This window comes from Cibotium barometz, chromosome 64 (genome assembly GCF_041138505.1).
Source record: "Cibotium barometz isolate CiBa-2024 chromosome 64, ASM4113850v1, whole genome shotgun sequence".
NCBI lineage: Eukaryota > Viridiplantae > Streptophyta > Polypodiopsida > Cyatheales > Cibotiaceae > Cibotium > Cibotium barometz.
The window spans coordinates 10,253,610-10,269,384 of NC_141109.1; the positions used below are offsets into that span (position 1 = coordinate 10,253,610).

At 43.2% G+C, this 15,775-nt stretch overlaps 1 protein-coding gene across 4 annotated transcripts in view; it reads left to right on the plus strand.

Annotated features, from left to right (window-relative positions):
• The first annotated feature begins 496 nt into the window (after positions 1-496).
• The window catches only part of LOC147603300 (uncharacterized), a 46,707-nt gene continuing 31,428 nt past the window's right edge, over positions 497-15,775 (plus strand). The window contains exons 1-4 of one of the 4 annotated variants that reach the window (XM_086796807.1): positions 571-630; positions 2,142-2,220; positions 2,321-2,347; positions 2,498-2,590. In XM_086796807.1, the coding sequence (XP_086652933.1) occupies positions 2,574-2,590 (17 nt within the window). In that variant the 5' untranslated portion in view covers positions 571-630; positions 2,142-2,220; positions 2,321-2,347; positions 2,498-2,573. Of the gene's footprint in view, positions 631-2,141; positions 2,271-2,320; positions 2,348-2,447; positions 2,591-15,775 lie in introns of those variants that run through there. The other 3 variants (XM_086796805.1, XM_086796804.1, XM_086796806.1) reach the window with 3 other exon arrangements.

Here is a 15,775-nt window from a genome sequence, read left to right on the forward strand (position 1 = left end):
GTGTGTGTGTGTTTGTAAGAAGGGTATGCGGGACCCTCATGTAATAAAAATCGTCCAACTTAAAAAAAAAGAAAGTTCATTATTTCATTGACTTTTTCAAGCATTAATCATTACATACTAAAACGAAACCTTAGAAAAACATTCTTATTCTTGAAAATGTCACAGAATATATTTAATGGAAATGCAAAATACATTTTGGTGCCATATATTATATTGAGAGAGAGAGAGAGAGAGAGAGAGAGAGAGAGAGGTTTTGTTTACGTTGTAGCAACTATGCCAAGAGCCCTAGAAGGACTATCCGACGAAGCTGGACTCGAACCCAAGTAGATCCATGCGAACTTAAGGGCCCTTGCACAGGTTTTTTTACGTCGGCAACTATACCAAGAGCCAAGGACTATCCGATGACGTTGAACTCGAACCCAGGTGAATCTATGCTAACTTAAGGGCCCTTGCACCAGCCACTTTTGCCCCACGTCGGGGTGTAGAAGGTTGGTTATAATTATATATTGTGTGAGAGAGATCGGTCATAATGCATTAAATGTTGACATACCGGGGAAAAAAAATACGATCGTTGAAGGGGGGCCGTTTGGCAAACTCATAGAGATCGCACTGGTTCGACCCGAGGCGCAGGTATTTCCCTTGTTCTATCTTAAAGGACAGAAAAGGAAGCGTTCTTGGATGTGCTCAGACAGACCCACATAGGGGTGTGTGTGAGAGAGAGAGAGAGAGAGAGAGAGAGAGAGGGGCATGCGACCGGCCAGTAATATTGTAACAGAGAATGCATAAGGCTTGTGCTAAAATTCATCAAAATTAAATGAAACCATAGAATTCCTAGAGTCTTAAAAGCCTGAGATGAGGGAATCTCTCGTCCATCAGAGACTGATAGGGTCACATGGTTCTTCTGGAAACTTAATGATATCAAACAGCGCCCCCCCCCCCCCCCCCCCGACCCTTCCCCCCCCCCCCCCTTCCCCCCCCCCCCTCTCTTCCCTCCTGCCCCTGGCCCCCTCATTGTGAAATCCAGGCAGCTTGCTACCTCTAGGAGCCCACATCAAGATATGTCAGGTTCGACTCACGAGCAACGTAGGTCATTCCTCAGCCATAGTGAGTCAGTGAGTTGGTTAAAGTCCCTTAACCCACTTGGAGAGAATCATTCATGCATATAGATGTCGTAGAAGCCTTAGATTGCATCAGGACATGTGTGCATTCATGCATAGCATTCATCCCATATGCATGCAGAAGCATCAGATCTTTATTTGGTAATTTTCCCATATTTTATAGTATTTATTTATAAATTTTCAGCATTTAAATACCATCATTAACCATTTATCTCAACATATCCAGTCATGTAGCTTTAGGGAACCAGTCGGCTAGCCCTACAGCCAACCGACCAGCCCCTTGTGCATATAAATAGCCTTCCATAGCAAGCATACCTCATCTATCTCATAATTCAGCCAACAAGCATTCAAGCGTTTGAGCCTTAAGCACAAGGAGCATAAAACGATTGACCACTCAGCCCATAGATCCCAACAGCATCAGTGTTTTCATCCTTCAGCTATTGGAGCATAAACGCTTGAGCTTTCAGCACTCCAACAGTAAAACGCAGCAGCAAGTAGCATTCAGCTCTCAGGAGACCTTGCGTTTTCTGCACACAACCTGTTTTCAGCAGTCATATCATCATCGTTTTGCTATAGCACTCCGGTGAAGGTAACCCGCATGCATTCATTCATTTACAGCAGTCCCAAACAGTCCATATCTTAGCCTCATATTTGCAGCCTTCCTACATTCCATTGGGAAGAGTGCATAGGCTCGAGATTGGTCATTGTTGGTGCTTCTACAGCCATGTACAGTTTAGTCTGACTCTTGGTCCTCCGAAATCTTGCGTTGGCTTATCGTCAATCCAAAGTCATTCTCTTCAAAGTAATAAAAGCAAATACTATTCTGGTAACGGGATAGGGGGTCCTTCAGTGGGTAATTCAGGACTCAATCTGGTGTACAATTTCTCTCTCTCTCTCTCAATCTCTTAAAGTTTGAAGTCATATAAGTGGATTGCTAAACTCGCGAAACTTAGGATACAGAAGGTGGTGTGAGACTTGTGTGACAGGATCCTTAATTACGAATACTTCCGCTGCATGTCACAGACTCAATGAATGTAGCGTGGCGAGCATCTTCGGGCAGTGCAGAAGGCAGAGTGGTGGGGTATATGGGCATGTTAAAAGGGTAAAAAGATGAGCATTTGAAAAGCTAGAGAAGAAATTACTGTTAAAGATGTATATTTTCTCGAAACTTCATTGTGTTTTTTGAAAATTCGTGTATGCAGATGGACAAAGGTGGAAAATGTAGATAGGTATGGTAGTGTGTGAAACAAAGGATCTTGTTGCATGCAAGGCATATAGTTTCGATTGTTCTTCCCTGATGAAATATTGTTCTACTGAATGCGTGTGCAGTCAAGATGAATGGTTGTTTTGAATATCTGTGACAAGGTTCTGTACTGAAGGGTCATGGTGGCCATGTCCCTACTCTTTGTTCGGGGCTTATTACCAAACGCATAGCATCAAAGGGTTCTCTTTGACATGGCTGAGGTTGACAGGTAAGAGCAGTGCCCCTTGATTTTCCATGTGGTCTGGGAAAAAGCAATATAAACTATGTGGAAACATGCTGAATCTATGATTAACACCAAGCATGCTGTATTAATGCTAATCAAACTTCTTGCAAAAACACAATAGACCAGAGATTTCAACCCTAATCTATTGCACATACAAAATCTTATTGGTTGTCGTCCACTTGTGCATTCACATGATGACGGCCTGTCTTGCTGCTCTAGCCTCCACAGCTTCTTGATGATCAGGTTCTACAGACTCTGGCTAATGGATGCTTACAAATGACCCTTGACCTCACTGTGCCCGACTTGTGTCTTATATATCCTTGCATGTCCTTGGCATCTCCGAGCGCCTATTGTCCTGTCCGTACAGCCCAAATCGGACCATATCTTGTCAATGGCTTCTTGAGGCCCAGCAACACTGAAGATCTTGCCCATTCCCAGCATTACAAGGTCAAAGTTACAGGACTACCAAATTCCAACCCGTCCATGCATTTAATTGCTCATGGGATCATCTAGGAAAATTGTGACTTAGCTTTGCTGTAGTATTGCTTTGCCCATGTGGAAGCCTAGGTGGCCACGAAATTGATAGGGGAAAGGATAGGCAAGGGATCTAGAACCATGAAGTATGTGTGCCATCAAGACAGCAGAGAGGATCAAAAGTAAGTAGTTATATGTACGTGTCCTTTGTTGTGTCGAGCCAACAAGGGCAACACCTTAAAATTAAGATTGCAGAAAAGGTCATCTGACAAACTACCCTGTAGTATGTTCACTCCAACTGATTGAGTAAATCCCTTGTGGGGCTTCTCTCACAGTTTATCTGCTGCCTTCAGCGGCAAATATTTGGAAGGGTGGTAGACCTAAACGTGGCTGCAAATAACAAACCCAAAAAAAATCATCACATGCTGTAAGGGCATGGTGGCCACGTGAAGGGAAATGATCTCATGCCATGAGGGCATAGCGGCCATCTGAAATATTTGGAAAGGTGGTAGCCCTGGTTTGGATGTAGACAACGATCATCACATTCCAATAGGGCATGATGACCATATGAAGGAAAATGGTCCCATGCCACGAGGACATGATGGCCATGCTAAGGAAAATGATCACATGCCATGAGGACATGTTGTCCATGCTAAAGAAAATTATCCCAAGCATGGTGGTCATGCTAAGGAAAGGGATGACATGCCATGATGGCATAGTGGCCATGCAAATGGATTCAAGTGGCATAATCGAATACAAATACTAAATCATAGATTAAGCATGCTTCCACATAGTTAGCATTAATACACCATGCTTAGCGTTAAACACAGATTAAGCATGCTTCCACATAGTTAACATGTCATGTTGGGGAAAACGCCAATCTGAAGGCCTGGCTATACCTATCTAGACCTAGATCTATTCAAGTTTCTACATGTGAGTCCGTAACACTAGACTTGACCTAATAGCAGGCAAAAAAGGCTACATGCAAGACTTGAGTAAAAATTAACGCATCATAGTGCAAAGTACTATCTGCAAGAACTCTGAACACAAACCTTAGATGTAAAGGTTGGTGCAAATGCACACTCTGATGTGTAGACCTGGCTGCAAACCCTATTGTATCTGAATAACTCTACTGCACACATTCAGATGCTAAAAACACATACAGGATGACCTACCGCAAAGCCAGCAGAAAGGCAGCCTGAACGTGCTGATACTGATGTAACATGGCTGCGGAAGCTATTAAGATTAACACTAGTTAAATATGATTAACAAAATGCTAATGAACTATGTAAGTACAAAATAGAAGAGACCATAGAAATACCTAAACTAATGTATATTGCCAAAACGTGATTATATACAAATGAGATCACAGATCTAAACTCAGTTCTGTACTATGCATGCTGTGCAAACGGCTCCAATGCATGACCTAAGTGTTGGTTCTTCTGTCCTCCGAGAAGCACTGTGGAGAATAGTTTCCTTTTAGAGGTTCTTGATGCTCTCCACTCTCAAGGGGATCAGGCTTTGCAAACCCTAGTTCACATCTGACTCCTCTTGCTTGGGAATGACCTGAATCTGCCTATAGATGGACATCTAATGTGCTGGTCGGCCAGCATTTTTCAGACCTAAAAATATTATCACAAATATTATTCAACATGTTTATATTGCGCCCAACTTGTGTTCCATCCATTGGTGCTTGTCCTTGGCACTGTTGGGCACTTACTAGGCTGCTAAATCTGCCCCAATTGGTCCACACTCGCTGTAAGCCTAGTGGGGCGTGCAATGACGGATTCCACCACGTATCCAAGAGAGAGAAAAATAGAGAGAGGGAGAGAGTAGGGTTCAGAGAACTTTGTATAGGACACACACACTGAGGGGGAACATGCCCCGCCCCCTTTTAGGAATTTATTCAGGAACAATCCACGGGCTCGCAAGCCAAGATCAATACAATAATGAATACAAAAGCAAACAAATATGCCGTGTTGGAGGTGGCAATTCTCATAGCTACTCTCGGGTTATCGTATGACTAGAACTTGTGGTGGATTATCCCATATGCAAGAGCATGGGAGTTGAAGAGCCATATATAGGGTGTGGTGGCACCTTGTAATAGATATCTCCTCCGGCCGGTTTTTTGGGGGGAGCAGCGACTAGGAGATGGGAGCCCAGCCACTGATGTTGCTCAGTGCCCTAGGGTGGTGTGCGTGCTGCTGCTGCGTGACTTTGACAATGACGAGGCACGAGATCCTGTTGCCTGAGCACACCTCGGGGATAGCCCACAAGATCTCTCACTAGGCTAGTACTTAATCCAACATACCCCAAACTTGTAGAAAAGGTACACAAGTGATAAGAGTAGATGATGAAGTTTATGATGATCAGCTGCAAATTGGACGCCTAATCCGGAGTAGAAAACAGTCCACAAAACAGGGGAGTATGGACTAGGACTGGTCCACGTTGCAGCATGGTAGGTACCAGTCGGTGCAGAACTGTAGGTGGCAGCAGTCCAGCCACCAGCGCCGCAGGGCAGCAGTACGGCGCAGTTCAGCAGCACGGCAGCAGTCGTACGGTGCAAAACAGCAGGTGGCAGCAGTTGTACGGCGCAAACAGCAGGCCAGTTAGCGCAGATCAAGCAGCGGCGGCTGCAAGATCAGCAGGCGGCGGTGGCGGCTAGGCTAGATCAGTAGGTGGCGGCGGCACAGTTCAGATCAACGTAGATCAATAGGGCCATACAGCTCTGTACAAACTGTATAGGTCCGTATAGTCGTACGACTGGATGATGACGTGGCGCAAGTAGTTGGTGGCGTTTTGAAGCAGTAGGGAGATGATGACGAATACCACGCTTCAATGATGATGATGATCAAGAGAGGTTCATGCTTGTTTTATACTTGAGGGGGGTCCTGCTTTTTGCCCAAAAGCTATCCATCCTTTTGTTTTACTTTGTTTTTACTTTGCTTTCCTCTTTTTACTTTTACAATGAAATTCTTTTCAAATAAGGCCAATCTTTTACCAAGCACTTTTGTGCTTTACTTTTCCAACTTTAGGGCCTTGCTTTTTGGCCCTAGGGTTGCTTTTTGAAAAAGTAGCTTTTGCTTTTCGGTCGTGTTCAATCCCCTCTTGCTTTTCGGTCGTGTTCAATCCCCTCTTGCTAGTGATGCTCCTGGCTCGCGGTCAACTTAGTTTGACTTTTTGCTTTTCTTTACTTTTTGACCAAAACTGGGGCTTTTCCATGTGCAAACCTTATGGTCCATGTCCCCATGCCTTCTTCCACCAGTTGAGTGTCCTGGCAAGGGTTCCATCATGTGAAATTTGAATAGTTTTAGGATGGCCAAATAGTTACATTCCCTCTCTCTTATATCGCAGTTGTCCTCAAGTGCAGAGTACAAGTGTACTAAGCATATCCATATGTTCCAAGTACTAGCCCATCTGGTGAGCTTGTGCATTTGGACATCCCCATATCTGTGATGTCGTCTGCTCATTTGGCAATATCTCAATGCCTTATCTTTGACCAATGGCTTGTCTTTGATGGTTTTTCTTCTTGACTTGTCACGTGTGTTAGATAAAAGAAATCCATACTTACTCTTGCAAAAATTAGACACAATGTAGTCAACAAACATGTATGCACCATTCGCATCTACTGGGTATTCCGGGTATTGGCCAGGTGGTCTGGAGCCCAGTGGACTATCACATGCGATAAATCCAAGTATGGTCCACGGATCAAAAACATCACACAAAAGTTAAAGAAAATTCAAACATACTACTTTAGTATGCAATGCATATGTAAAGATCCTCCTGTTCATAGATTGTCTTGTCATGGTTGAGCATCTGGTCTCATCGGAAACCGCTCCCGAGCTATTTGGCTCCTCAAGGAAATTTCTCAGTCAATCATAACCACTCATCTGGGCCATCTGGTCACTATGACCGCCCGAATGTTTATCAATACAGTCATCTGGGCCATCTGGTCTCTTGGACCGCCCGACTGTCAAATAGTCATTTGGGCCATTTGGTCACACTGACCACCCGACTATCAAATCTAACACAGTCATCTGGGCCATCTAGTTGCTATGACCGCCTAATTGTGAAATCCAAGGCATCTAGCACAAAGGCCGCCCAATGGGTCATTTGGCATAACTGCCACCCAAATACTAATCTTGCTCCTTGGGTCATCTGGTAAGCAACCGACCCAAACTAGAGCATGTCCAATTAACCATTACATAAGCAAAACAATGATCAATTACATTCCAATATATATATACAATGAAGAGGGCTAGAGGTACAATCCCTCCATAGTAGTTAGGAAACGCGTTTCCTGCAGGGAAGGAAACGTTTCCGAAACGTCTCCTCGGAAACATTTCCTTGTAGGAAACGTGTTTTTTTCAAGCAAATTATTTGACTTTTTTTTTTTGCCCCAAATCTAACGTTGGAATCTGTGCGACTCTTTTGATAAAGTTTTTTCTAGTTTCCGTGTGCCACTTTCCCTCATCAGGGCTGATTTATTTTGTATTGTTTATGGGCATTGGGCCATGACTGTTGATTCATCATGATTCATGTGACATGAACACTTCAAACTTATAAGTTTTATATACCTAGATGAATCCAGGAACAAGCCCAAATTCACCTTTTAGGAACGTGCATGTTATATATTCATGGTAGTCAACCCACAAGACTATATAACTATCAACTACATTATGCATAGTATGGACAAGATCCTACGACATCCCCACTAACGTCATCAGTGCCCAATAGTGGGTGTAGAACTCTGTATCAGGATATGCTCTCACACACGCACTCCACACACACACACACACATAAGAGCATATATTCACACAAAGCCCTTTGAACTGAGTTTTTGTCAAACCTCTGGAGATGCAGGGTAGACTCAACCATAATGAAGCCTAGGTAGTCAACCCACAAGACTATATAACTATCAACTGCATGATGCATAGTATGACTAGATACTATGACATCCCCACTAACGTCATCAGTGCCCAATAGTGGGTGTAGAACTCTGTATCAAGATATGCTCTCACACACGCACTCCTCACACACACACACACAACTTATAACCTATGTAGTGTCATGTATGGTTTTTTTTTTTGTGGCATGGAATGATGGATGATTAGATCATTGATCATGAATAGTGGACCATGGTCTTTGAATCATTATCATTTGACATTGATGATGCATGATTATATGGTTTTTGCTATTTGTGATTCAAAGACTGTAGGCTTGAAATTGATGTTTCCATGTATTCCATGCATTTAGTGTTATTTTACATATTTTATACAGTATATATTTGAAACTTTGTACATGCAAAAACCTGTAGGTAGGAAACTTTGGGCTGATTTTACGAAACCCATTTGAAACTTTTAGAAAACCTGTTTCAAACAACCCCCTAACTACTATGAATCCCTCCCTCTTGAATCTGTTTTGTTCTCAAGACATCTATGTCTGTACTTCAAATACATTTACACTAACCGCTTTCTCATAAGCTCGAAGTATTCCTGGATAGTCCTTGAAGTACTCCTTTGACATCCATTTCGCGTCCAAGGGCGAATAATTCTCGAATTTCAAGAGGAACTTTCTGACCATTGTCTTTCCTCTTTTTCTCACAGAATGAAACACAATCTGTTTTGGTTGCGAAATTTCTTCTTGCTCTTCTACCTCTGGTGGATCCTCCAATACGGGCTCCTCTGGGGAAGGTCATGTATATGGTTTCAATAAACTCACATGGAAGGCATTATGTATCCTCCAATGATCTCAAAGATCCAACTGATAACATACATCGTTGATCTTTTTTGTAATCTAAAAAGGTCCATAATACCTAGGAACAAGCTTTGAGTGCTTATGCTCCTTGGCTTCCTAAGTCTTGTTTTCTTGAATCTCAACAAAACCCAATTCCCTTCTTCAAATGGGACCTTCCTTCTATGTTTATTGGCAATTTTCTTTTGCTTGGCTTGAGATGTCTCAATAGCCTTTCGAACCTGTGCAAAAGTTGTATCCAAGTCTCGAACAAACTCATCCGCATGGAAGATCTCTTTCTTGGTTCTAAGTACGGGCAACAACAATGGTTTGCCATAGATAATCTCAAAAGGAGCTTTGCCTATAGATGAATGAACGGTGTTGTTGCAAGCATACTCAACCAAATGCAATTACTTCTCCCATTGATCCTTTGCTTTGAGAGCATAACACTTTAGCATATCCAAGATAGTGAGGTTTGCAATCTCACTTTGTCCATCAGTTTGAGGATGATAAGGCGAAGAGAAATTCAGCTTTGTCCCCATGTTGTCGAAAAGAGCTCTCCAAAAGAAACTGGTAGTTCGAGGATCTCTATCCCCCACAATGGACTTAGGCAATCCATGGTGCTTGAAAATCTGTTGAATAAACAATCTCTCCATATGCTCTGTGCGAATATCATTCTTCATTGGAATGAAGTGGGTCCGTTTACTGTATCTATCAATAATAGTCCATATACCATCATTCCCATTTCCAGACTTTGGTAATCCAAAGATAAAATCCATAGCAATACTCTCCCATGGAACATTCGGAATCGGTCTTGAAATCCTCATCGGTAGCATAAAGATCTTTCATCAAAGTAAAATCCATATGATAACCCATAGAAACCGCATTCAACACTGGTTCTTTGCTAGCATAAAATTTCAATGCTTCAAAGAATTCTTTTTTAGCTTTGGTCCACCGAAATCCCATGGCTTTCTTTGTCAAATCATGCAATGGACTAGCCACCACTGCAAACCACTTGATGAACTCCCTGTAATAAGAGCATAAGCCAAGGAAACTTTGAACTGCATGCACACTAGTCAACTCTGGCCATTCCATAATAGCCTTGACCTTGTTTGGATCCATCTTGACCCCTTCCTTGGACACTATGTGGCCTAGGTAGTGAATTTCTGACAAAAAGAACTCTCTCTTCTTGCCATTCATAAACAACTTGTGCTTCTGCAATTCCTGGAATACAATATCCAAGTGCTTTTAATGCATTTCTTCATTTTTAGAATGCACAATAATATCCAAGTGCTTTTGATGCATTTCCTCATTTTTAGAATGCACAATAATATCATCAAAGAAAGTAGCAGCAAACTTTCTATGTGGTCGAAAGATTCTTTCCATCATTCGGTTGAAGGTAGCGTGGGCATTGGTAAGACCAAAAGGCATCACCAAATACTTATAAAGTCCAAATGTTGTCCTAAATGCGGTCTTGTGAATGTCCTCTAGAACAATTCTGACTCGATGGTAACCACTTTTCAAGTCAATCCTAGTAAAGATGGTGGTTCCATCCAATCTGTCTAGGATGTCATCAATCCTAGGAATAGGAAACTTGTTCTTCACAATGATCTTGTTAAGAGCCCTTTAATCAATGCACATACGCAAGGAACCATCCTTTTTCTGAACCAATAAAACTGGAGAACAAAAAGTGTGATGAACTAGGTCTAATCAAACCCTTCTCCAATAACTCATTCACCTGCTTCATAATCTCCTCCTGTTGTGTCTGACTCACACGATAAGGAGGTCAGTTGGGAGGTGAACTTCCTGGCATGATGTCAATCCGATGATCTTCTGGTCTCTCCGGAGGTAACTCTCCTGTTAGAGAATATGCAAAACAATCTTCATACTTCGGAAATCTTTCCTATCATGATCAAGAGTTGGGAGTGATTCCTCACTTTTGGATTCCTTAGGTTCCCTAACATGAATCAAGTATGAGGAAATAGATTGCTTTATTGCTTTAGGAACTTGTACATGACTAATGAGTGGAATGGAATTCCCCTCAACTCCTACATCAAAAGTTACATTCTTTCCTTTATAAGAAAATCTAATCTTGTTTCCAACCCGATCAATGGTGGCTGGATCAATTTTCTTATGCCAAGACATACCCAAAATTACATCGCAATGTCCAACTTTACTAACAACAAAATTCTCAAGATAAAGCTTTTGACTATCCCGCTTACAATAGAAAGCATCGAACTTGACACTCTTCTCTCCTGGCTTGAAGTCCACTTTGATGGTTGTTGTAGGCTCCTTTGCTTTCCTTTCTCTTGCTCGTCCCGAAGAGGCTGCATCCAAGAGAGAAGGCCTAGGAATAGCCTTCCGTGGGAAGCAGATATGGTGGCTCTAGATCCTTCCGCAACAGTGATTCCTTTGGCACAAAGATAGGCTTTGGTAGCTTCAACTCCTTCGGCTTCAATGGCTCTATCCTTGATGAAGTCTTCAAACACTTGAGCCCTTCTTTTGTCTTGTTCCCTTTTGGCTCTCCAAGCAAGGAATTCTTCATTCCTGAGCAAACTTCTGAATTGCTGAAAATCATTGTACTCTTCTGACGACATGGTCGCTGTCTCATGAGTAATGGGATCGACGACCCTGGTTGCCATTATAGTTGTACCCATCTTTAAGTCTTGGATCGGCCTCAAAATTGTTCCCTTTATTAGGCCCTTGGTTGCCCTCTACTCTCGACATGGCTTTGTCACCCAAAGAAAGATTTCTCAAGAGAAATCCTGCTCTGATACCATTGTAAGCCCTAGCGGGGCGTGCTATGATAGATTCCACCACATATCCAAGAGATAGAAAAATAGAGAGAGGGAGAGAGTAGTGTTTAGAGAACTTTGCACAGGGCGCACACACTGAGTGGGGAACAGGCCCCGCCCCCTTTCAAGAATTTATTCAGGAACAATCCACGGGCTCGCAAGCTAGGATCAATACAACAATGAATACAAAAGCAAACAAATATGCCGATGTAGAAACCACTGTTGAAGTCGATGACGAGGCATGAGATCCTGTTGCTTGAGCACACCACGGGGATGGCCCACAAGATCTCTCACTGGGCTAGTACCAAATCCAAAGTACCCCAAGCTTGTAGATGAGGTACACAAGTCATAATAGTAGATGAAGAAGTTTATGATGATCAGCTGCAGATTGGACGCCAAATCTGGAGTAGAAAACAGCCCACAAAGGCAGTACAGGGGAGTATGGACCAGGACTAGTCCACATGGTAGCACGGTAGGCACCAGTCGGCGCAGAACTGTAGCGGCAGCAGTCCAGCCAGCACAGGCAGTAGTACGATGAAGTTCAGTAGCATGGTAGTACGGTGCAGAATAGCAGGTGGCAGCGGGCGTACGGTGCAGACAGCAGTTCAGTCGGTGTAGATCAACAGGTGGCAGCGGCGGCCAGATCGGCAGGCAAATCAGCAAGCGGCGGCAGCCAAATCAGCAAGCGGCGGCAGCGTCTAGATCAATAGGCAGCGGCAGCGTAGTTCAGATCAACGTAGATCAATAGGGCCGTACAGCTCCGTACAAACTGTACGGATCTGTACAGTCATAAGGGTGGATGATGACATGGCACAGGTAGTTGGTGGCATTTTGAAGTAGCAGGGGGATGATGATGAATACCATGCTTCAATGATGATGATGATCAAGAGAGGTTCATGCTTGTTTTATACTTGAGGGGGGTCCTGCTTTTGCCCAAAAGCTATCCATGCTTTTACTTTGCTTTTTTTTAACTTGGCTTTCCTCTTTTTACTTTTTACAATAAAATTCTTTTCAAATAAGGCCAATCTTTTACCAAGCACTTTTGTGCTTTGCTTTTCCAACTTTAGGGCCTTGCTTTTTGGCCCTAGGGTTGCTTTTTGAAAAAGCAGCGTTTGCTTTTTGGTCCTTCTCAATTGCCTCTTGCCAGTGAAGCTCATGGCTTGCAGTCAACTCAGTTTGACTTTTTGCTTTTCTCTGCTTTTGCTTTTTGACCAAAACTAGTGCTTTTCCATGTGCAAACCTTATGGTCCCTGCGCCATGCCTTCTTCCATCAGTCCAGTGTCATGGCAAGGGTTCCATCATGTGAATAGTGCTAGGAAGGCCAAATAGTTACACTCGCCCTCGGATCTTCCCCTCTAGGTGGCTGTAGTAGAGAATCATGTCCATAAGCATTCTGATTAGGGCATGCACATGGCAATTTGTGCACAGACTCTTAATCTCGCATTGCACAACATCGCTTTGCTGCCTGCTGAACACCCTTGCCTTCCTTTCAGCGTGAGCTACCCCCTTCCCACCATCAGTCATCTGTTAAGAGTTTCAGTGTGCCTGCTACATTTTAATTCTGAAGGCGTTTGCTCTTACTCTGGGTTACGGTTTTGGTTCTGGTACTGCTAGGGTTTCACTGTGTGCTTGTAGCTGACCATTAATTCAGGGTTTGGGATTGGTAGCCTCTGTTTCCACCATAGCTACAGCTCAGAAAGATGTCATCTTTTTGCATTTGCTTCTGCCGTAGAGGCAAGCTTTCCGCAGCTTTAATGGCGTTTCTGTTCACTATACCCTTTTGACTCCTAACTGGAACAGATTTCTGAGTCAAACTTTCTGATTCAATGTCATACTCTGATTCAGGATGAGAATTGAAGGATTAAATTGCTTCAAGCGTCTCGGAACCGCCTTTACTCTGCATGTGTCTGCGGTTTGGTGGTTTCAAAAGCTTCCGGATTCTCAGCAGGCTTATTCGGCTCCTTCTCTGATCCTTAATCAGCTTCATCAGAAGAGTCTGTGTAATTAGAGGTCTCCTCCTGGGATGTTAGGGTTAAGGTTTTGGAAGGGTCATGGTTCAGGGAGAACCTGGTTCATGTGCTCTCGCTCTGAGTTTCATTGTCGTGAGAGGACTCCATGGCCTCTGGCACAGGCTTTTGTGTAGCCCTCCATTGTGTTATGCACACACCATTGGGATGGTTTGCACAGTTGGTGTGGTTCTGCAGAGATATGAGGGTGGAGGAAAATCTGGTGTTCGTGGATGGAGTTTGGTTTGGTATTGTGGGGCCCATCTTCACTTGGACAACCGGCGAAGAATTTGAGTCCCTACCGGATGGGTTCCCCAATGGTGTGGCTTATGTGGAGCAGTTTGTGGGCAGTCTCTCAGATGACACCGCCATCACCTCTTCATCTCTTTGGTGTGTTTCCATGCCTACATTTATGTAGCTTTTCATTCATGTGTAAAAGGTTTTGCTGGTTATGTGGACGGGCTTTCACCCCAAAGGCAAACATGTATGTATGAGAAGGTTATATGAGCCACGAGGTGCGTGATGCATTAGGTCAGGAGCCAAGGGGGCAGACGGTTCGAGCCGCCCTTGGTGCATTCATGAGGAGATGGCTTGGTAACACTTAGGTTAGGATGCTATCTTTGTACTAGATTAGTGGAAGTATGGGTGCACATTTACATGTGTAAGTCATGCATTTGTTCACATGTTACCGAGATAGTGAATTCTTATGACCCCGGGGTAATTGTAGAAGGATAGATTGCCCATTATCTTGGGATTGGAATTTTGATTCTAATTTGGTTTACTCACATTTGATGATAGGAGGAGTGATGAAGAGGTGTGCGTGAAATGTACCATATGCAAAGGGAATGTAAAGTGCCTTGGTGCTGTGAAAATGTTTAAAAAAGGGTGCTTCCCATCAATTCGAAGCCAATAATTGAAGTTCTAGTTTCTTGCTTTTGTATTCTCTATGTAGGCAGTCAAGTCCATCTACAGTCCATCTAGTTTCTTGCTTTTGTATTCTCTATGTTGGTAGTCAAGTCCATCTACAGTCACACCAAAGACGATATTTTAAAGAGAGTTCTGACTCCTTTTAAGTGGTAGGGAATTTAAGGATTCCTCACTTGATCCTCTTTAGTAACCATTTAAACCCTATTTACATGAAAAGACATCATGAGCAGATGTGACCTTTAAGAAGGGTCACACTCTTCACAGAGGGTCACACTAGTCACACCCTTTGATGTTTGAGCTCTGGTAGCTTCTTGCAATCTTTGTAGGCCTTTCTATCTCATTTGCAATGGCCAATGGTCTAACCTTCTCGCTGTCCCTTGTTGGGATCATAGTTTTTCCATATGGCAACCATACGGCAAATGCATATACGGGTATGGAAGTACGGAAAAAGTACGGTTCAGACCCCCAAGAAATTCCATACGTCGGATACCATACGGCATCCTAAATTTAAGGAAAAACATGCTACATATGACACAAAAAACGAAAGAAACTTGAAAGTTGAAAGTGCAAAGATTTTGGGATTAGAAAAAACATAAATGATGTAGAGCCAAAATCCAAACTCCGGACTTTATATTACTGTTTACATCATACATGTATGATCAATGATGTATCATGTAACATGTTACATAAGTAGGGAGCGTGGAGTGGGCAAATGCCAAAACCTGTCACCCGTAGGCTGTGCCAATGTGGACAAACATGAGGAGGTCCAAGCCTCAAGAAACTAAATAAACCATGAGTGGAAGCAAGCAAAAACATGGATGATGGAGTGCTCATTGCTCAGTGGGGGCAAGCCGCAAAACTAGTAGATTGACTCCTGAGTAGTGAGGAAAAACATAAGTAGGAAGTGGACAAAACATAATTAGAGAGTGGAAGAATACTAAGTAGCCTAAGCCTCATCAAAGCTCCCCTCATCCTCAGCATGATCTGTAACTCGCGACGCCCGGGGGACTAGGGCCTTTGACACACTTGTTGATACCATCAATGCATATTAAATCACTTAAACATGGCCACAGCCTTAACACATATCCATCATCACTTTGCATAAAAGCTGGACAAAACATCCACAAATGCTGAAAATGGAGCTTGCACATGTGACACCACATAGAGGCCGGAATGGGCCGACCCCCCCTTGGAGTATTTTATTACCCAAGGAGAATAATATCATGTACAAGCTT